General features: G+C 44.2%; 1 protein-coding gene across 6 annotated transcripts in view; it reads right to left on the reverse strand.

The window, feature by feature from the left end:
* The window catches only part of ablim2 (actin binding LIM protein family, member 2), a 176809-nt gene that overhangs the window by 89736 nt on the left and 64286 nt on the right, over positions 1 to 22787 (reverse strand). For all 6 annotated transcript variants that reach the window (XM_034165343.1, XM_034165345.1, XM_034165344.1 and 3 more), the window contains exons 7-8: positions 17822 to 17909; positions 17596 to 17654 (exon numbers count right to left, since the gene is read on the reverse strand). In XM_034165343.1, coding sequence (XP_034021234.1) covers positions 17596 to 17654; positions 17822 to 17909 — 147 coding nt within the window. The remainder of the gene's footprint in view (positions 1 to 17595; positions 17655 to 17821; positions 17910 to 22787) is intronic.

Consider the following 22787-nt stretch of genomic DNA (forward strand, 5'->3'; position numbering starts at 1 on the left):
TTGGAATTATGCAATATTTATGGTGTTTCTCCTGACTCCTGTCATGTTAATTTGTTATGGATGTGGTTGTGTTTTTATCTGTATTGTTTGTTTTCTCTTTTCTTGTAAGGCACCTAGCATGAGTCCAAGACAAATTTCCCTGAGGGGACAATAAAGTGTATCGTATCGTATTGTAAAGACCCATTTGTTTTCCTTATTTTATCATTAACTTTATTGTGTTATGATGTGTTTTTATTCTTGTGATCTTTTATGGTTTTGTCTTTTTATTGTGTTCTTAAATGTTTTTTATTCATTTTTATTCCTGTTTTTCTATATTGTGTTGTGTGATGCGCCTTGAGGTGATATCGCAAATTGCTGCTATAGAAATTAATAAATTTGATTTTTGAAATTTGAGGGGTAGGAGTTAGCCTAAAGTTTGGGTTAGCCTAAGGTTAGGGGTAGTGTAAGGTTAGGGTTAGGGGTTAGCCAAAGGTTAGATTTGGCCTCAAAATCAGCATCAAGAAGACCAACATCAGTGCACGAGATGTCAGTCAAGCCCCCTGTCAGGTGCATGGAAGACGGCCGCATTCCCAAAGACGTACTCTATGGACAGTTGGCATCAGGCAGCCGATGAGTAGGACGGCCAGCAATCTGCTACAGTGATGCCTGCAAGCGCAACATGAAAGCCTGCAACATCGACTCTACAATCTGGGAGGAGATTGTGGAAGATCTGTGTTGCTGGAGACAAAATGTGAAGCAAGGGATCAAGCAGGTGGATGAAGCTAGCGAAAAAAGGGAACGTTGCAAGTTCTGTGCTGCCATCTCACTGCCTGATTCAAACTTCACCTGCTCTGCCTGGTGAGAACAACTTTCCAGGGTGCACTAGCATCATCTCTCGAGACTTGCGTCGCCTACTACTACTAGGGGTTAGCCTAAGGTCAGGGGTTACCCTAAGGTTATGGGTTAGACTAAGATTATGGGTTAGTTTAAGGTTAGGGTTATCATAAGAGTAGGGGTTAGCTTAAGGTTAGGGTTATCATAAGGGTAGGGGTTAGGCGAAGGGTATGGGTTAGTCTAAGGTTAGGTTCTAGTTTAAGGTTAGGGGTTAGCCTAAGGTTAGGGTTAGTTTAAGGTTACACCGCTGTCACACTGGGCACGACGCAAGTGACAGCAGCGACAGGTTGCCATGTAATCCCTATAGAAGGACGCGTTATGGCGCCAAGCCATGCAGCGCGACATGATGGACGCGAATGAAGCGACACGAGTGAAGCAATTTTGAGTGATTGGCACATTTGTGGCGCTATATTGCGTTGCGTCATGCCATAAAGACCAATTAGGGACTGGATAAGTAGTGACATGGAGATGTCTGGAGTTTGACTGAGTTGGATGTGAAATGTCCTGTCTCTGGTAGCCAGCCTGTGAGCAGGACTTATGTCCCTTTTGTCCTTTATTTCACAATTATGACAGAGTTTGGGGGAAGAGTGAGCTACAGCCCCACAGCAGGCAGTGGAGTCTTTTTTTTTTTAAATTGTTTACATGTGCGCGCGTGAACAGGAGAGGAGGTCCTCAAACTGGGTCCTGCAGAGGCGGAAGGACCGCTGAAAGCGGCCGTCATCCAGACGCAGCTCCCACAGCAAATAATGATACTCTCCGAATTGGGAACGTCTCATGACGTTTGTCAGTTTTCCACAACAACTCGCTCTGTGTGATCAACGTCAATCATTTTAACTTGACTGACAACCAGAGCTGGCGAGTGGAACTGAAGCTCCTCCTATTTGATGACACACTGGAGCAAATTTTCACAGCGAAGGCAGAGCGACACACCGGGTGATGGTGGCGCGTCCGTCGCCACGCGACCAATCAAATCAAATCAAAATCAATTTTGTTTATATAGTGCCAAATCACAACAAACAGTCGCCCCAAGGCGCTTTATATTGTAAGGCAAAAGCCATACAATAATTACAGAAAAACCCCAACGGTCAAAACGACCCTCTATGAGCAAGCACTTGGCGACAGTGGGAAGGAAAAACTCCCTTTTAACAGGAAGAAACCTCCAGCAGAACCAGGCTCAGGGAGGGGCAGTCTTCTTCTGGGACTGGTTGGGGCTGAGGGGAGAGAATCAGGAAAAAGACATGCTGTGGAGGGGAGCAGAGATCAATCACTAATGATTAAATGCAGAGTGGTGCATACAGAGCAAAAAGAGAAAGAAACACTCAGTGCATCATGGGAACCCCCCAGCAGTCTAAGTCTATAGCAGCATAACTAAGGGATGGTTCAGGGTCACCTGATCCAACCCTAACTATAAGCTTTAGCAAAAAGGAAAGTTTTAAGCTTAATCTTAAAAGTAGAGAGGGTGTCTTTCTCCCTAATCCGAATTGGGAGCAGGTTCCACAGGAGAGGAGTCTGAAAGCTGAAGGCTCTGCCTCTCATTCTACTCTTACAAACCCTAGGAACTACAAGTAAGCCTGCAGTCTGAGAGTGAAGCGCTCTATTGGGGTGATATGGTACTATGAGGTCCCTAAGATAAGATGGGACCTGATTATTCAAAACCTTATAAGTAAGAAGAAGAATTTTAAATTCTATTCTGGAAACCAATGAAGAGAGGCCAATATGGGTGAAATATGCTCTCTCCTTCTAGTCCCAGACCAATGCAAATTTGTGGCATCTGGTCGCGCCTGGTGTGACCGCGGCTTAGGGTTAGCATTAGGTTAGGGGTTAGCCTAGGGTTAGAGGTTAGTCAAACGTTAGGGTTAGCATTAGGGTAGGGGTTAGCCTAAGGTTAGGGGTTAGCTTAGGGTTCGGGTTAGCCTAGAGTTCTGGGTTAGTCTAATGTTAGGGAAAGTGTAAGGGGAGGGGATAGCCTAAGGGTATGGGTTAGCCTCGGATTAGAGGTTAGCCTAAGGGTTAGGGGTTAGCCAACGTTAGGGTTAGTTTAAGGTTGGGGGTTAGCCTAAGGTTAGGGTTAGTTTAAGGTTAGGGGTTAGTTTAGGGTTAGGGGTTAGTTTAAGGCTGGGGTTAGCCTAAGGTTAGGGTTAGTTTATGGTTAGGGGGTTAGCCTAGTGTTAGGGGTTATCCTAAGGTTAGGGGTTAGACTAAGACGAGGATTAGTTTAAGTTAGGGTTAGCGTAAGGGTAGGGGTTAGCCTCGGGTTAGACCATTGGCACGTAATAAATAAAATAAATTGAATTTAAACTGACAATGAGACAAATGAAGAACTTTGCCTAATTAAATGGACAAGGTCCTGTTTGGGTTGTAAAATTGTTGCTCTCACTAGTGGAGCTGTGGTCGGGGGTATACAATCAATCAATCAATCAACATTTATTTATAAAGCGCTTTACAGCACCGACTGGTGTCCAAAGTGCTTAACATTAAAAACACAAATTTACAAAATAAAACACATATAAAATAAAATTTTAAAACAACACATAAAAAAAAGAACATAAAAATAACAGAACATGTCACCTCCCCACTAAGTGTTAAAAGCCAGTTTAAATAAATAAGTCTTTAACTTAGATTTAAAAAGTGCTAGGTCAGGAATAGTACGTAACTCAAGAGGTAGCTCATTCCACAGTCTGGGGCCAGCTACCGCGAAAGCATGATCACCCCAGCGTTTATATCTTGACCTTGGAACATCTAAGTAAAGCTGGCCAGACCCCCTTAACGTCCTACTGTAGGTGCGCAAAGTTAAAATTTCAGACAAGTAGGGAGGTGCAAGGCCATAAATAGCTTTAAAAACAAACATTAAAATTTTAAAATCAATTCTAAAACGAACTGGAAGCCAGTGGAGTGAGTATAGGATGGGCGCAATATGCTCACGTCTAGAAGTGTTTGTCAAAAGACGAGCAGCAGCATTCTGCACCAACTGGAGACGCACAAGAGACGACTGATTAATGCCCGCATAAAGTGCATTACAATAATCAAGTCTGGAGCTGATGAAAGCATGAATGGCCGTCTCAAGATCACGTCTACTGAGAAAGTGCTTTATTTTAGCCAAGAGCTAAACTAGCTTTGACAACAGAATTTATCTGTTGATCGAACCTCAAACAGCTGTCAAATATCACTCCCAAATTCTTGACAGCTGGTTTTACATAGTTAGCCAAAGCACAAAAATTTGGTGTTACCACATTTGGTATGCCAGTGCGCTCAAACACCATGATCTCAGTTTTACCATCATTCAGGTAAAGGAAGTTTCGGGACAGCCACTGCTTTACATCACGAATACAATTAAATAATGATGACAAAGCATCACTCCCATTAGTCCTCACAGGCAGATAGATTTGCAGATCATCTGCATAACAATGAAAGGACAGGTTGTGCTGGGTTATAATTGACCCCAATGGCAGAATGTACAAAGAAAATAGTATCGGCCCAAGGACAGATCCCTGCGGCACTCCACAGCACAGAGGAGCAGTTGATGAGGAAAGGTCCCCAATCATGACAGAAAAGCTCCTTTCAGCCAAATATGATCTAAACCACTCAAGTGCAGTACCATGAATGCCAATAAAATGTTCCAACCGGGAAACAAGTACTGTGTGATCCACAGTATCAAAGGCTGCTGTGAGGTCCAACAGAACCAGCACAGCAGGATTCCCTGCATCCACTGACAGAGTAATATCATTATGAACTTTTAAAAGTGCTGACTCAGTGCTGTGTCGCGATCTAAACCCAGACTGGAATTTTTCAAGGATGAGATTGTCTTCTAAAAATGATTGTAACTGTAAAAAGACAACCTTTTCTAAAACCTTAGATAGAAATGGCAGATGAGAGACAGGTCTAAAATTGGATAAAACTGATGAGTCCAGGTGAGGTTTTTTAAGAAGAGGTCGAACCACAGCGTGTTTAAAAGCAGCTGGAACAGACCCTGATCTAAGACAAGCATTGATAAAAGTTAGGAGACCCGCCCCAACAGTATTAAAAACCTCCTTCAGCACTTTAGCTGGAACAACATCAAAAGGACAACTTGTAGATTTTATGTGTTTTACAACATCAGCGAGAGATGCAAAAGAAATGGGCTCAAACTGTTCGAGCACAGCAGAATACAGACACTCCTCATGGTCATTCTGAGCTTTTAATCATGTCTGTGAACTGTTCTCTCAGGTGGGAATGATCATTTATCACTAATGATTCTAAACAAGAAGAACTGGGTGCACAAGTTTGAATTTAATGTAGATCTTCTCTGATTCACACAGGGACAAAAGTATACACATTCACTTAACCCTTTAATAAGTCATGCTGAAGGTTCGACGGTGCCTTTTAAGGTTCGAAGGTCAAGGCCTCTTCACTGCTCTGGAAGTTTCTCTTTGCCAACATGAAAAGGACATGTTTTACAGTACTCACTGGATAAGCTCAGAAGGTCATGTGGAGCCATTTCTAAACAACTGCAGATTCCAAGATCTTCAGTTCAAACAACTGTTTGTAAGTACAAATTGGTGAGACGTGTCACCATTTTACCAAGGACTGGCAGAAGACCCTAACCGTCACTGTCAGATGACAGGAAATTGTTTAGGATGCTCAGGAACAACCCAGGAACCACCAAGGCTCAGGTCTGTCATGAAGTGGAAGCTCCTGGAACACCAGTGTCACTGTCTAGAGTGATGACAGTTTTACATCACCATGGACTGAGAGCGTTGCGACCAAGAAAGAAACCTGTTTCTGTGAAGGCTCTCGGTTGTCCAGGTGGTTTCCATAGTAAAGAAGCTTGAATTTTCGACTGGACTGGGTTGCTTGACACGAGGACATTTTGCTTCAAATCGCAGAAGCTTCCTCAGCTAAAATTCTTGCTCTGGTAGTCTGACTTCTGTCTTGACTCTTGTAGAGAAGAACTAACAGAAACCACAAAAGCTGGAGTTTTAAACCTAACCAGCCCCTCCTACCGAGAGGCAGACTGCTAGTGACTAAACAATAGCTTTAATTAGCACATAGTATGATCTAGTTAGCACCCTCGTAATGACAGGGTAGCTGTCCCTCCTAATGATGGGGCTGACGCCTCTTCTGACGGCTCTCCTGAAGAGTCTCCTGATGACATGAATTGACTCAATACCATGAACAAAAGACTGAAACTGCTTTGACCTGAGTACCCCATTGTAAACAGGGGACAAAGCGTGTCTCAGACCCCCTCCCCGGTTAAGGCTGGGTTTCAACTGTTTCACATACAATGCCTCCTTCACTCCTCTTTCAAACCATTTCTCTCTCTGGCTAAGATTTTAACTTCCTTGTCCTCAAACGTGTGGTTAGTGTCTTTAAGGTGGAGATGAACTGCAGGCTGAGGTCCACTGGTGCCCTCTCTGCGGTGCTGGTATAGCCTTTTGTGTAACGGCTGCTTAGTCTCACCTACATAGTGTTCGTTACACTTTTCCTGACATCTGATAGAATACACTACATCGCTCTGTTTGTAACTAAGGATCCTGTCCTTAGGGTGAACTCATTTCTGTCTCAAGGTAAAGTTAACTGGGATTTTGTGCTGTCTGAAGATCCTCTGTAGTTTTTCCCTACTCCTGCTAAATAAGGAAGAGACACTCCTCTTCTTCTTGTCTCCGACTCCTGTCTGTCTGGTCTCTTTGTTCTTTGGGACTTCTGAACTTTATCCAGGGACCATCGTGGGTACCCACATACTGTGAGGGCTTTCCGGACCAGTTGTTGTTCTTTAGCCCTTCCCTCTGTAGTTGTGGGCACCTGTGGGGCTCTGTGTTTAAGAGTCCTGATCACCCCGAGCTTGTGTTCAAGGGGGTGGTTTGAGCCAAAGAGCAGATATTGGTCAGTGTGAGTGGGTTTTCTGTAAACCCCTGTCTGGAGCTGCCTGTTCTCTCCAATCGTAACATCACAGTCCAAGAAGGCCAAATGGTTGTTTCTGGCATCCTCATGTGTTAACTTGATATTGGAGTCCACCGAGTTGATGTGCTCTGTAAAGTCCTCAACTTCCTGTTGCTTGATTTGAACCCATGTGTCACTGACATATCTGAACCGGTGACCGGGAGTGATGCCCGTGAACGATGCTAAGGCTCTCTTCTCCACTAGCTCCATGTACAGCTTGGCCACAATGAGGGATACCGGAGACCCCATTGCACAACCATGGATCTGCCTGTAGTAATTCCCCCTAAACAGGAAATACGTGGTGTTAAGACAGATCTCCAAGAGTTGGCAGATGTGGTCTGGTGTGAGTTTGGTCCTTTCAAGTAGAGACACATCCTCCAGCAGTCTCTGCCTCACAGCTGAGATGGCCTCAGCGGTGGGGATGCAGGTGAACAACGATGTCACATCAAATGACACCATGGTTTCATCTGCCTCCAGCTGAAGGTCCTTGATCTTGTGCACAAAATCTTGTGTGTTCTCCACATGGTGGTCTGAGTTACCCACTAGAGGAGCCAAAATCCACTTGAGGTGCTTGGCCAAATTGTACGTGATGGAATCTGTGCTTCACCAGGCTGTGAATTCTTCAAACTACATTGGATTAATCATGGAATTCATCAGCTGGTCTCTGAACGCTATTGACACCATTTTTTTTTTTACAAGAAGAAGACGGACGGAACTTATCCTGCGCGCTATGTTCTCAACGCCTGGGAGAAGTGGCGGGTCGCATGCTTTCCGCCTTTCTCTGTGGAGGACGTCGAGGATTTATTCATATTTGGATTCATAGTAGGAGGGCTGGTACTTGTTGGCTTACAGTGAGAAAAATAAGTATTTGAACACCCTGCGGTTTTGCAAGTTCTCCCACTTAGAAATCATGGGGGGGGTCTGAAATTTTCATCTTAGGTGCATGTCCACTAAGAGAGACATAAGCTTAAAAATAAATAAATAAATAAAAATCCGGAAACCACAATGTATGATTTTTTTATAATTTATTTGTATGTTACTGCTGCAAAAAAAGTATTTGAACACCTACCAACCAGGAAGAATTCTGGCTCACACAGACCTGTTAATTTTTCTTTAAGAAGCCCTCTTATTCTGCACTCTTTACCTGTATTAACTGCACCTGTTTGAACTTGTTAGCTGTATAAAAGACACCTGTTCACACACTCAATCAATCACACTCCAACCTGTCCACCATAGCCAAGACCAAAGAGCTGTCTAAGGACACCAGGGACAAAACTGTAGACCTGCACTAGGCTGGGATGGACTACAGGACAACAGGCAAGCAGCTTGGTAGAAGACAACAAATGTTATGATTATTTATTAGAAAGTGGAAGAAACACAAGATGACTGTCAATCTCCCTTGGTCTGCGATTCCATGCAAGATCTCACTTTGTGGGGTAAGGATGATTCTGAGAAAGCTTGGACCTACACAGGAGGACCTGGTCAATGACCTGAAGAGAGCTGGGACCACAGTCACAAAGATTACATTAGTAACACATGATGCTGTCATGGTTTAAAATGCTGCAGGGCAGCAAGTTCCCCCTGCTCAAGCCAGCACATGTCCAGGCCCGTTTGAAGTTCACCAGTGACCATTTGGATGATCCAGAGTAGGCATGGGAGAAGGTCATGTGGTCAGATGAGACCAGAATAGAGCATTTTGGAATCATCTCCACTTACCATGTTTAGAGGATGAGAACAACCCCAAGAAAACCATCCAAACCGTGAAGCAAGGGGGTGGAAACATCATACTCTGGGTGTTGTGTGGGCCGCTGAAGAGGAGGTACTGCTGGCCCACCACCACCAGAGGGCACCCTGCCTGGAGTGCGGGCTCCAGGCACAAGAGGGCGCTGCCGCCTCACAGGAGCAGCCGGGGTGACAGCTGTCACTTATCACCTATGACAGCTGTCACCAATCATCTGATCTTCATTTGTATATCAGCAAGACGACATCTCCACCTCTTTGCCGAGATATCGCTCTTCTTAGGAGGTAACGTACTCAGCCGTTGTGTTGTCTTTCAGACAGTAAAACATTGCTGCTTTGTGTTTTTGACAGTAGTCAGTGAGTACTTGCAGCTGGAGACTGAGTTGGACTTTTCACCAACCTTTTTGATAAGTACTCATACTCCTGCACATACCAGTTTTCTGATGAGAGGTGGAGGTGGATTTCCCACCATAAGTGTTGCTGGGTGTAAACGCACCCACATCTAACTGTTTTTGCTCCTCGCCAGCAGTACCAGATCCGACAAGCGGAGGCAGTGGCCACCTGGGAGTTCGGGACTTGGCGGCTCCAGTATTCCTGGGGTTCGGTGGCAGAGGAAATCGTGTGGTTCCGGTTCTGCTTTGGACAGACGTCTCTTATCTTCGAGCCTGCCCACATGACACATTCTGTGAATTGACTTCATTGCATTCTATTGTGATCTGCCATGTTTGTTGTGCTCATTCACAACAGTAAAGTGTTATTATTTGACTTCCTCCATTGTCCGTTCATTTGCGCCCCCTGTTGTGGGTCTGTGTTCCTACACTTTCACAACACTGGGGGTGCTCTTCTGCAAAGGGGACAGGACAACTGCACCGTATTGAAGGGAGGATGGATGGGGTCATGTATTGCGAGATTTTGGCAAACAACCTCCTTCCCTCAGTAAGAGCATTGAAGATGGCTCATGGCTGGGTCTTCCAGCATGACAATGACCTCAAACACACAGCCAGGGCAACTAAGGAGGGGCTCCATATGAAGCATTTCAAGGTCCTGGAGTGGCCTGGCCAGTCTCCTAAGCTGAACTCAATAGAAAATCTTTGGAGGGAGCTGAAACTCCAAACCTGAAAGATCTAGAGAAGATCTGTATGGAGGAGTGGACCAAAATCCCTGTTGCAGTGTGTGCAAACCTGGTGAAAAACTACAGGAAACGTTTGACCTCTGTAATTGCAAACAAAGGCTACTGTACCAAATATTAACATTGATTTTCACAGGTGTTCAAATACTTATTTGCAGCAGTAACATACAAATTAATTATTAAAAAAAATCATACATTGTGATTTCCGGATTTTTTTTTAGATTATGTCTCTCACAGTGGACATACACCTAAGATGAAAATTTCAGACCCTTCCATGATTTCTAAGTGAGAGAACTTGCAAAATCGCAGGGTGCTCAAATACGTATTTTCCTCACTATATGTGCTGCCCTGACCTACCAGAAGACTGGCAAGACGGCTGCTGCCAAAACCACGACCCCTCGCTTGTCCGTCATGAATTAATAAATGGGGCAAGGCGATGCATTCTCAGACTGCGTTAACCCTTGCACTCAGACGCAAATTGGACAACATCTTGGAGCAAATGTCTGCCTTGCAGGAGAAGTTTTCAGAGGCCGGGGAATTTTTCATAATAGGGTTTTGATTTGTTCATGTGAAGCAAGAAAAGTGTTTTTCACTGCTCAACCACAAACACGACAGTCTTATCAGCCTGTCAAGGATAAAATGCCCATTGTTTATCCTCCAGAAGAATCTCTATGACCTTGGGACGATTGGCTGCCTCCTTATCTTTCTTACTCCAGTACACAAGGACAGACAGACTCACATATGGACAAGGACTGAAGCATGCTCCATTTTTCCCTTTTACCTCACCTCCTGTCCCCCATCATACACCCGATCCCGGCCACCGCTCGCACCAGCCCTTTCCCCTCTGGGGACTACGCGATTTTAGCTGCGGCAGATCCCCGTTCCCCCCAAGCTGGCGGCAGCGCGACTCCAGTTGCAGCGGCTACCACACACTCACATCGCCTCAATTTGGATAACGGACTGTTTCAAGTTTAGTGCACATAAACAATGTCAAATGTATATCAATCAATCAACTTTTTTCTTATATAGCGCCAAATCACAACAAACAGTTGCCCCAAGGCGCTCCATATTGTAAGGCAAGGCCATACAATAATTATGAAAAACCCCAACGGTCAAAACGACCCCCTATGAGCAAGCACTTGGCTACAGTGGGAAGGAAAAACTCCCTTTTAACAGGAAGAAACCTCCAGCAGAACCAGGCTCAGGGAGGGGCAGTCTTCTGCTGAGACTGGTTGGGGCTGAGGGAAAGAACCAGGAAAAAGACATGCCGAGAAGGGGGGCAGAGATCGATCACTAATGATTAAATGCAGAGTGATGCATACGGAGCAAAAAGAGAAAGAAACAGTGCATCATGGGAACCCCCCACAGTCTACGTCTAAAGCAACATAACCAAGGGATGGTCCAGGGTCACCCGATCCAGCCCTAACTATAAGCCTTAGCGAAAAGGAAAGTTTTAAGCCTAATCTTAAAAGTAGAGAGGGTATCTGTCTCCCTGATCTGAATTGGGAGCTGGTTCCACAGGAGAGGAGCCTGAAAGCTGAAGGCTCTGCCTCCCATTCTACTCTTACAAACCCTAGGAACTACAAGTAAGCCCGCAGTCTGAGAGCGAAGCGCTCTAATGGGGTAATATGGTACTACGAGGTCCCTAAGATAAGATGGGACCTGATTATTCAAAACCTTATAAGTAAGAAGAAGAATTTTAAATTCTATTCTAGAATTAACAGGAAGCCAATGAAGAGAGGCCAACACGGGTGAGATATGCTCTCTCCTGCTAGTCCCCGTCAGTACTCTAGCTGCAGCATTCTGAACCAACTGAAGGCTTTTTAGGGAACTTTTAGGACAACCTGATAATAATGAATTACAATAGTCCAGCCTAGAGGAAATAAATGCATGAATTAGTTTTTCAGCATCACTCTGAGACAAGACCTTTCTGATTTTAGAGATATTGCGTAAATGCAAAAAGGCAGTCCTACATATTAGTTTAATATGCGCTTTGAATAACATATCCTGATCAAAAATGACTCCAAGATTTCTCACAGTATTACTAGAGATCAGGGAAATGCCATCCAGAGTAACGATCTGGTTAGACACCATGCATCTAAGATTTGTGGGGCCAAGTACAATAACTTCAGTTTTATCTGAGTTTAAAAGCAGGAAATTAGAGGTCATCCATGTCTTTATGTCTGTAAGACAATCCTGTAGTTTAGCTAATTGGTGTGTATCCTCTGGCTTCATGGATAGATAAAGCTGGGTATCATCTGCGTAACAATGAAAATTTAAGCAATACCGTCTAATAATACTGCCTAAGGGAAGCATGTATAAAGTGAATAAAATTGGTCCTAGCACAGAACCTTGTGGAACTCCATAATTAACTTTAGTCTGTGAAGAAGATTCCCCATTTACATGAACAAACTGTAATCTATTAGACAAATATGATTCAAACCACCGCAGCGCAGTGCCTTTAATACCTATGACATGCTCTAATCTCTGTAATAAAATTTTATGGTCAACAGTATCAAAAGCAGCACTGAGGTCCAACAGAACAAGCACAGAGATAAGTCCACTGTCCGAAGCCATAAGAAGATCATTTATAACCTTCACTAATGCTGTTTCTGTACTATGATGAATTCTAAAACCTGACTGAAACTCTTCAAATAGACCATTCCTCTGCAGGTGATCAGTTAGCTGTTTTACAACTACCCTCTCAAGAATCTTTGAGAGAAAAGGAAGGTTGGAGATTGGCCTATAATTAGCTAAGATAGCTGGGTCAAGTGATGGCTTTTTAAGTAATGGTTTAATTACTGCCACCTTAAAGGCCTGTGGTACATAACCAACTAACAAAGATAGATTGATCATATTTAAGATTGAAGCATTAAATAATGGTAGGACTTCCTTGAGCAGCCTGGCAGGAATGGGGTCTAATAAACATGTTGATGGTTTGGATGAAGTAACTAATGAAAATAACTCAGACAGAACAATCGGAGAGAAAGAGTCTAACCAAATACCGGCATCACTGAAAGCAGCCAAAGATAACGATACATCTTTGGGATGGTTATGAGTAATTTTTTCTCTAATAGTCAAAATTTTGTTAGCAAAGAAAGTCATGAAGTCATTACTAGTTAAAGTTAATGGAATACTCAGCTCAATAGAGCTCTGACTCTTTGTCAGCCTGGCTACAGTGCTGAAAAGAAACCTGGGGTTGTTCTTATTTTCTTCAATTAGTGATGAGTAGAAAGATGTCCTAGCTTTACGGAGGGCTTTTTTATAGAGCAACAAACTCTTTTTCCAGGCTAAGTGAAGATCTTCTAAATTAGTGAGACGCCATTTCCTCTCCAACTTACGGGTTATCTGCTTTAAGCTACGAGTTTGTGAGTTATACCACGGAGTCAGACACTTCTGATTTAAAGCCCTCTTTTTCAGAGGAGCTACAGCATCCAAAGTTGTCTTCAATGAGGATGTAAAACTATTGACGAGATACTCTAACTCCCTTACAGAGTTTAGGTAGCTACTCTGCTCTGTGTTGGTATATGACATTAGAGAACATAAAGAAGGAATCATATCCTTAAACCTAGTTACAGCGCTTTCTGAAAGACTTCTAGTGTAATGAAACTTATTCCCCACTGCAGGGTAATATGTGTTGTCTTAATTCAGATGTGTGCCATTATTACGGTAAACAAGGAATAATTGTGATCCCCACTGGTGAGGCCGTCTCAGCTGTGAGGCAGAGACTGCTGGAGGATGCGTCTCTACTTGAAAGGACCAAACTCACACCAGACCACATCTGCCAACTCTTGGAGATCTGTCTTAACACCACATATTTCCTGTTTAGGGGGAATTACTACAGGCAGATCCATGGTTGTGCAATGGGGTCTCCAGTATCCCCCATTGTGGCCAATCTGTACATGGAGCTAGTGGAGAAGAGAGCCTTGGCATCGTTCATGGGTATCTCCCCCAGTCACCGGTTCAAATATGTCGATGTCACATGGGTTAAAGTCAAGCAACAGGAAGTTGAAGACTTTACAGTGCACATCAACTCAGTGGACTCCAATATCAAATTCACACGCAAGGATGCCAGAAACAACCATTTAGCCTACTTGGTCTGTGATGTTACGATTGGAGAGAACGGGCAGCTCCAGACAGGGGTTTACAGAAAACCCACTCACACTGACCAATATCTGCTCTTTGGCTCAAACCACCCCCTTGAACACAAGCTCGGGGTGATCAGGACTCTTCAACACAGAGCCCTACAGGTCCCCACAACTACAGAGGGAACGGCAAAAGAACAATAACTTGTCCGGAAAGCCGTCACAATATGTGGGTACCCACGATGGTCTCTGGATAAAGTGCAGAAGTCCCAAAGAACAACGAGACCAGACAGACAGGAGACGGAGACAAGAAGGAGTGTCTCTCCCTTATTTAGCAGGAGTAGGGAAAAAAACTACAGAGGATCTTCAGACAGCACAAAATCCCAGTTTACTTTAAACCTGTTAACACACTGAGACAGAAATTAGTTCACCCTAAGGACATGATCCCTAGTTATAAACAGAGCAATGTAGTGTATTCTATCAGATGTCAGGAAAACTGTAACAAACACTACACAGGTGAGACTAAGCAGCCGTTACACAAAAGTTTCAGTCTTTTGTTCATGGTAATGAGTCATTCACATCATCAGGAGAGGTGTCAGCCCCATCATTAAGAGGGACAGCTACCCTGTGATTAGGAGGGTGCTAACTAGAGCACAATAGGTGCTAATTAAAGCTATTGTTTAGTCACTAGCCAATAGCAGTCTGCCTCACGGTAGGAGGGGCTGGTTAGGTTTAAAACTCCAGCTTTTGTGGCCTCTGTTTGTTCTTCTCTACAAGAGTCAAGACAGAAGTCAGACTACCAGAGCAAGAATTTTAGCTGAGGAGGCTTCTGCAATTTGAAATAAAACCTCCTCACGTCAAGCAACCCAGTCCAGTCGAAGATTCAAGCTTCTCTACAAGAAAGAAGGCCCTCCTCCAAAATCCGTGTATGTATATCTTTGAGCCTGTATGTATATCTTTGAGCCTGTATGTATATATTTGACTCTGTGTGGATTAGAGAAGGTCCACGTTACATTCAAACTTGTAGACTCAGTTCTCATTAGTGATGTTTGCTGTACGATCGTTCCACCCTGACTGAAGAACAGTCCAAAGACATCAGTAAAAGCTCAACAAGTCTGAGGAGTGTCTGTCAACATCCGACCACAGCTGGAGACCCTGAAAGTAGACTCTCTTTTCAGATCATAATCTGGATTGGGCTCTCAGTCTTCGTCCTGAACTGTTCTGAGCTGCAGGTCGCAAACGCACCAACTGCATCGACAAATCACATCACCATCTGTCAATCATTCAGCAATCTAACCCCTGGTCTGTGTTTGCAATGAACAGCAGTAAGGGTCAGGGGTCACAGAGGTGCTTCCGGACCTGCTCAGCATACACATACAACCCCAATTCCAATGAGGTTGGGACGTTGTGTAAAATGTAAATAAAAACAGAATACAATGATTTGCAAATCCTCTTCAACCTATATTCAATTGAATACACCACAAAGACAAGATATTTAATGTTCAAACTGATAAACTATTGTTTTTTGCAAATATTCGCTCATTTTTTAAATGGATGCCTGCAACACGTTTCAAAAAAGTTGGGACTGGGCAACAAAAGACTGGGAAAGTTCATGAATGTTCAAAGAACACCTAATTGGAAACAGGTGAGTGTCATGATTGGGTATAAAAGGAACATCTCCAAAACGCTCAGCCGTTCACAAGCAAAGATGGGGTGAGGATCACCACTTTGTGAACAACTTGTTGTGTGGGCCGCTGAAGAGGAGGTACTGCTGGCCCACCACCACAAGATGGCGCCCTGCTTGAAGTGCGGGCTTCAAGCACGAGAGGGTGTTGGAGCGACCGGGAGTGACAGCTGTCACTCATCATCCGTACCAGCTGTCACTCATCCACTACATATCACCACCACCATAAAGGCCGGACTGCAACTCCACCTCCCCACCGAGAAATCAGCTACCATTCAGGTAATTCTCTGCTGAACCTTAATACGAGCATTAGTCTGATCTCTTTTGCAGCCGTTTTCCTGGGACGGATACCCTGTCTGCTGAGTTGGCGTTTGGTGTGGACTGCGACGGCTTCGCCTCCCACCCCACCCAGATAAGTGGTTGTCTCAGGAGCTGCACGAGTGTGTGATTCGGAGGTGGAGGTTCTCCCTCCTAACTAAACACTGACTGTGGGATTACTGAGTGTGCGAACTCACACTCATCAGTACTGTCTCTGTTCTCTGCCAGCAGTACCGGGTCTGACTGCTGAAGACAGTGGCCACCTGGGGCGCAGGGCTTGGCAGCTCCGGTGTTCTTCAGCTCCATTGGTGGTGGAAGCTGTGTGGGATCCGGCTCTTCTCTCGCCAGACGTCTTCTATCGTCGAGCCTGCCCACACGTCACCTTGTGTATAATTGACATTCCACCATATTGTTATTGTCTGTACTTCGTTGTGCGATTCACAACATTAAATTGTTACTTTTTGGCTTATCCATTGTCCGTTCATTAACGCCCCCTGTTGTGGGTCCGTGTCACGACACTTTCACAACACAACTGAGTGAAAAAATACTCAAACAGTTTAAGAACAATGTTTCCTCAATGTTCAATTGCAAGGAATTTAGGGATTCCATCAGCTACAGTCCATAATATAATCGGAAGATTCAGAGAATCTGGAGAACTTTCTACACATAAGTGGCAAGGCCGAAAACCAACACTGAATGCCCATGACCTTCGATCCCTCAGGCGGCACTGCATTAAAAACCTACATCATTGTGGAAAGGATGTTACCGCGTGGGCTCAGGAACACTTCAGAAAACCATTGTCAGTTAACACAGTTTGTCACTACATCTACAAGTGCAAGTTAAAACTCTACCATGCAAAGTGAAAGCCAAACATCACCAACATCCAGAAATGCCGCCACCTTCTCTGGGCCCGAAGCTCATTTGAAATGGACAGACGCAAATTGGAAATGTGTGCTGTGGTCTGATAAGTCCACATTTCAAATAGTTTATGGAAATCATGGACATCGTGTCCTCCGGACAAAAGAGAAAAAAGACCATCCAGATTGTTACGAGCGCAAAGTTCAAAAGTCAGCTTTGTAGTAAAAGAGTGCGGGTACTAGACTGGCCTGCCTGCAGTCCAGACCTGTCGCCCATTGAAAATGTGTGGCGCATTATGAAGCACAAAATACGACAACGGAGACCCCGGACTGTTGAACAACTGAAGTCGTACATCAAGCAAGAATGGGAAAGAATTCCACCTACAAAGCTTCAACAATTAGTGTCCTCAGTTCCCAAATGCTTATTGAGTGTTGTTAGAAAGAAAGGTGATGTAACACAGTGGTAAACATACCACTGTCCCAGCTTTTTTGAAACGTGTCGCAGGCATGCATTTCAAAATGAGCAAATATTTGCACAAAAACAATAAAGTTTATCAGTTTGAACATTAAATATCTTGTCTTTGTGGTGTATTCAATTGAATATAGGTTGAAGAGGATTTGAAAATCATTGGATTCTGTTTTTATTTACATTTTACACAATGTTGCAACTTCTTTGAAATTGGGGTTGTATGACAGCTGCAGAAAAAAAATGTGTGAAAATCAGTTTAGTATTCAGAGAGTTAGGATGGATTAAATGTGCTGCGCTGCCAAACAGCACTGAGTGGAGCGGGTGACCACTCCAACATGGCGGCCCCAAGGCTCATCAACGCCGATAGGCGGTATCGGCATCTACTCTTTATGACTTCTTTGCCGCTTAGCCCTCCTCAGAACCGTACAGGTTTCTGAGGAGGGCTAAGGTGTCTAAACGTGCAGCTTGTGGTCTCAGATTTGGCCGTCGGGGTTGGTGCAGTCGCTGCATTCGGACCCGCCCACCTTACTCCTCTCTTCCTGTTTGGCTGCTTGTCTGCACGGAGGATGCCAGATAGAAGATCCTGCAGACACAAAGCGTGCACATGTCAGAGGTCATGTTTCCTGCAAAGGTTGTCTGCTCTTTAATTTGTATTCAATCATGCATGCATGTGGATGTGCACGCAGGACGCTGACACAAAGGTCGCCATGAAGACTGTTAAAATTTCTCAAAGCCAAAAACATTTCTCACCTTGCAGGTACATTTCTTCTCCCTCTGCAAACATCTGCTCACAGCGAGTGCAGCGTGCACACGATGGGTGGTAGTGCTTCTCTCCAGCCTGGAAAACACACTGGATGCTTTCAGCTTTATAACACTGACCACCAGTAAGAGCGCACCGTGAGCGGCAAACATCACACCAGCTCAGAGGGTCTGAGCTGGTGCTGAGCTGTTTTTAAATTGATGACAACAGTCGTGCGCTATACAGTAATTCACACTGCAGCCACATGGTGGAGCACTTGTCCTGAGTGATAATCTTCTGTGGAGCCTTTTCAATTCCTACGCGTACTTAAGGGAAAAGAAAACAGTACATCAGAACTTGTTTTTTCATTGTTTTGTTGTTTTTTTATGCTGAAACTGTCCAAAACCTCCAACAGGTTTTCCCCCAAAGTTGCACAAACAGTCCACCCTGCGTTGATCCCTGCATTCCAGACTGACGTTTCCAGGGAACCTATTAAATGTTGTAACATTCATACTTGAACAGTGAAGTCGTTCAAGAACTGTTTCTACGGTAACGCCCTGCAAATGGACAGCAGATGGAGACATGCACAAACACGAGCAGGAAGACTCCAGAGACGGGTTTCACTGACACAAAGCAGACCACAGGAACAGGAAGCTGACCCAGGCCCAGAGATACAAGCTGGAACCAGAGTGTTCCAGTCTGAGAGACAGGATCATACTCAGAGTCCAGGACTGACAGGGTCAGTCTGAGAGACAGGACACTGACAGGGTCAGTCTGAGAGACGGAATCAGACTCAGAGTCCGGGACTGACGAGGTCAGTCTGAGAGACAGGACAATGACAGGGTCAGTCTGAGAGAAGGAATCAGACTCAGAGTCCAGGACTGACGAGGTCAGTATGAGAGACAGGACAATGACAGGGTCAGTCTGAGAGAAGGAATCAGACTCAGAGTCCAGGACTGACGAGGTCAGTCTAAGCGACAGGACACTGACAGGGTCAGTCTGAGAGACGGGATCAGACTCAGAGTTCAGAACTGATAAGTTCAGTCTGAGAGACGGGATCATAATCATAATCAGAGTCGGTCGTGTTGACTGGTGACAGAAAAAAGCGCGACCTTGACATTTCATAAACCAACATTACATCCTCCAGATTCAGTTCTGGACAGGAAGTGACACTTTTATTTCCCAGATTAAGGTCATGACCTTTCTGCTCCACAGTCAGGACAAGTCTGAAAACTGTTGAAGCTTCTCAGAGGAAACAGAGTTCTGGTCTTAACTGGGTTTCCAGCTGACAACCTGCACAGCGTCACCAGGGGCAATGGTGCTGAACAGGTGGCTTCATTAATTCAGATGTCACTGCGGTCACAGGACCAGAACTTTGCTTTTTATGAAAGAATTAAAGGAATGTGGAAGAAGAACTTTTAAGACAGTCTCAGGGTGGTATGTGATGATTTTTGTTCTAAATCAGTGTTTCCCTATCCTTGTCCTCAGGACCCAAAGAACAGCTAATAACTCAATCAATTCAATCAATTTTATTTATATAGCACCAAATCACAACAAACAGTTGCCCCAAGGCGCTTTATATTGTAAGGCAAGGCCATACAATAATTACAGAAAAACCCCAACGGTCAAAATGACCCCCTGTGAGCAAGCACTTGGCGACAGTGGGAAGGAAAAACTCCCTTTTAACAGGAAGAAACCTCCAGCAGAACCAGGCTCAGGGAGGGGCAGTCTTCTGCTGGGTCTGGTTGGGGCTGAGGGAGAGAACCAGGAAAAAGACATGCTGTGGAGGGGAGCAGAGATCGATCACTAATGATTAAATGCAGAGTGGTGCATACAGAGCAAAAAGAGAAAGAAACACTCAGTGCATCATGGGAACCCCCCAGCAGTCTAAGTCTATAGCAGCATAACTAAGGGATGGTTCAGGGTCACCTGATCCAGCCCTAACTATAAGCTTTAGCAAAAAGGAAAGTTTTAAGCCTAATCTTAAAAGTAGAGAGGGTGTCTGTCTCCCTGATCTGAATTGGGAGCTGGTTCCACAGGAGAGGAGCCTGAAAGCTGAAGGCTCTGCCTCCCATTCTACTCTTACAAACCCTAGGAACTACAAGTAAGCCTGCAGTCTGAGAGTGAAGCGCTCTATTGGGGTGATATGGTACTATGAGGTCCCTAAGATAAGCTGGGACCTGATTATTCAAAACCTTATAAGTAAAAAGAAGAATTTTAAATTCTATTCTAGAATTAACAGGAAGCCAATGAAGAGAAGCCAATATGGGTGAGATATGCTCTCTCCTTCTAGTCCCCGTTAGTACTCTAGCTGCAGCATTTTGAATTAACTGAAGACTTTTCAGGGAACTTTTAGGACAACCTGATAATAATGAATTACAATAGTCCAGCCTAGAGGAAATAAATGCATGAATTAGTTTTTCAGCATCACTCTGAGACAAGACCTTTCTAATTTTAGAGATATTGCGTAAATGCAAAAAAGCAGTCCTACATATTTGTTTAATATGCGCTTTGAATAACATATCCTGATCAAAAATGACTCCAAGATTTCTCACAGTATTACTAGAGGTCATGGTAATGCCATCCAGAGTAAGGATCTGGTTAGACACCATGTTTCTAAGATTTGTGGGGCCAAGTACAATAACTTCAGTTTTATCTGAGTTTAAAAGCAGGAAATTAGAGGTCATCCATGTCTTTATGTCTGTAAGACAATCCTGCAGTTTAGCTAATTGGTGTGTGTCCTCTGGCTTCATGGATAGATAAATTTGGGTATCATCTGCGTAACAATGAAAATTTAAGCAATACCGTCTAATAATACTGCCTAAGGGAAGCATGTATAAAGTGAATAAAATTGGTCCTAGCACAGAACCTTGTGGAACTCCATAATTAACTTTAGTCTGTGAAGAAGATTCCCCATTTACATGAACAAATTGTAATCTATTAGACAAATATGATTCAAACCACCGCAGCGCAGTGCCTTTAATACCTATGGCATGCTCTAATCTCTGTAATAAAATTTTATGGTCAACAGTATCAAAAGCAGCACTGAGGTCTAACAGAACAAGCACAGAGATGAGTCCACTGTCTGAGGCCATAAGAAGATCATTTGTAACCTTCACTAATGCTGTTTCTGTACTATGATGAATTCGAAAACCTGACTGAAACTCTTCAAATAGACCATTCCTCTGCAGGTGATCAGTTAGCTGTTTTACAACTACCCTTTCAAGAATTTTTGAGAGAAAAAGAAGGTTGGAGATTGGCCTATAATTAGCTAAGATAGCTGGGTCAAGTGTTGGCTTTTTAAGTAATGGTTTAATTACTGCCACCTTAAAAGCCTGTGGTACATAGCCAACTAATAAAGATAGATTGATCATATTTAAGATCGAAGCATTAAATAATGGTAGGGCTTCCTTGAGCAGCCTGGTAGGAATGGGGTCTAAGATCTTAGTGCTGCATTTGATACCATGGATCAGACTTGCTTGCCTCTACTGGTGGTTGGCTCTCACTGCGGTATTGTATCACTTCCTGTTCCGGAGCACAGCAGTGTTTTTCTGTATCTGTTAGCTGTTTAATCTGCGCAGTTAGATTGATCTAGTTATCTAGATTACGATTTGTTTCCCAGTGTAATCTTTACGTGCCTTAACTAAAGCACTCCTTCTGCTGAATCACCTCTAAATTATTTACACATTATTCACTTTGCGTGTTTTTAGGAATCCGCTAGCTTAGAGCAGCTACTAGCTCTTAGCCGGTTTAGCATGGCGGCTTCTCCTGTCTCTCCCGCACTTTTCTGCTCTGGGTGTGAAATGTTTAGTTATTCCTCGGCCTCCTTTAGCAGTAACGGTACTTGTAATAAGTGTAGCTTATTCGTAGCTTTGGAGGCCAGGCTGGGCGAATTGGAGACTCGGTTCCGCACCGTGGAAAATTCTACAGCTAGCCAGGCCCCTGTAGTCGGTGCGGACCAAGGTAGCTTAGCCGCCGTTAGTTACCCCCTGGCAGACCCCGAGCAGCCGGGAAAGCAGGCTGACTGGGTGACTGTGAGGAGGAAGCGTAGCCCTAAACAGAAGCCCCGTGTACACCGCCAACCCGTTCACATCTCTAACCGTTTTTCCCCACTCGACGACACACCCGCCGAGGATCAAACTCTGGTTATTGGCGACTCTGTTTTGCGAAATGTGAAGTTAGCGACACCAGCAACCATAGTCAATTGTCTTCCGGGGGCCAGAGCAGGCGACATTGAAGGAAATTTGAAACTGCTGGCTAAGGCTAAGCGTAAATTTGGTAAGATTGTAATTCACGTCGGCAGTAATGACACCCGGTTACGCCAATCGGAGGTCACTAAAATTAACATTAAATCGGTGTGTAACTTTGCAAAAACAATGTCGGACTCTGTAGTTTTCTCTGGGCCCCTCCCCAATCAGACCGGGAGTGAAATGTTTAGCCGCATGTTCTCCTTGAATTGCTGGCTGTCTGAGTGGTGTCCAAAAAATGAGGTGGGCTTCATAGATAATTGGCAAAGCTTCTGGGGAAAACCTGGTCTTGTTAGGAGAGACGGCATCCATCCCACTTTGGATGGAGCAGCTCTCATTTCTAGAAATCTGGCCAATTTTCTTAAATCCTCCAAACCATGACTATCCAGGGTTGGGACCAGGAAGCAGAGTTGTAGTCTTACACACCTCTCTGCAGCTTCTCTCCCCCTGCCATCCCCTCATTACCCCATCCCCGTAGAGACGGTGCCTGCTCCCAGACTACCAATAACCAGCAAAAATCTATTTAAGCATAAAAATTCAAAAAGAAAAAATAATATAGCACCTTCAACTGCACCACAGACTAAAACAGTTAAATGTGGTCTATTAAACATTAGGTCTCTCTCTTCTAAGTCCCTGTTGGTAAATGATATAATAATTGATCAACATATTGATTTATTCTGCCTTACAGAAACCTGGTTACAGCAGGATGAATATGTTAGTTTAAATGAGT

The sequence above is a fragment of the Thalassophryne amazonica genome, unplaced genomic scaffold (genome assembly GCF_902500255.1).
Source record: "Thalassophryne amazonica unplaced genomic scaffold, fThaAma1.1, whole genome shotgun sequence".
NCBI classification, from domain to species: Eukaryota; Metazoa; Chordata; class Actinopteri; order Batrachoidiformes; family Batrachoididae; genus Thalassophryne; species Thalassophryne amazonica.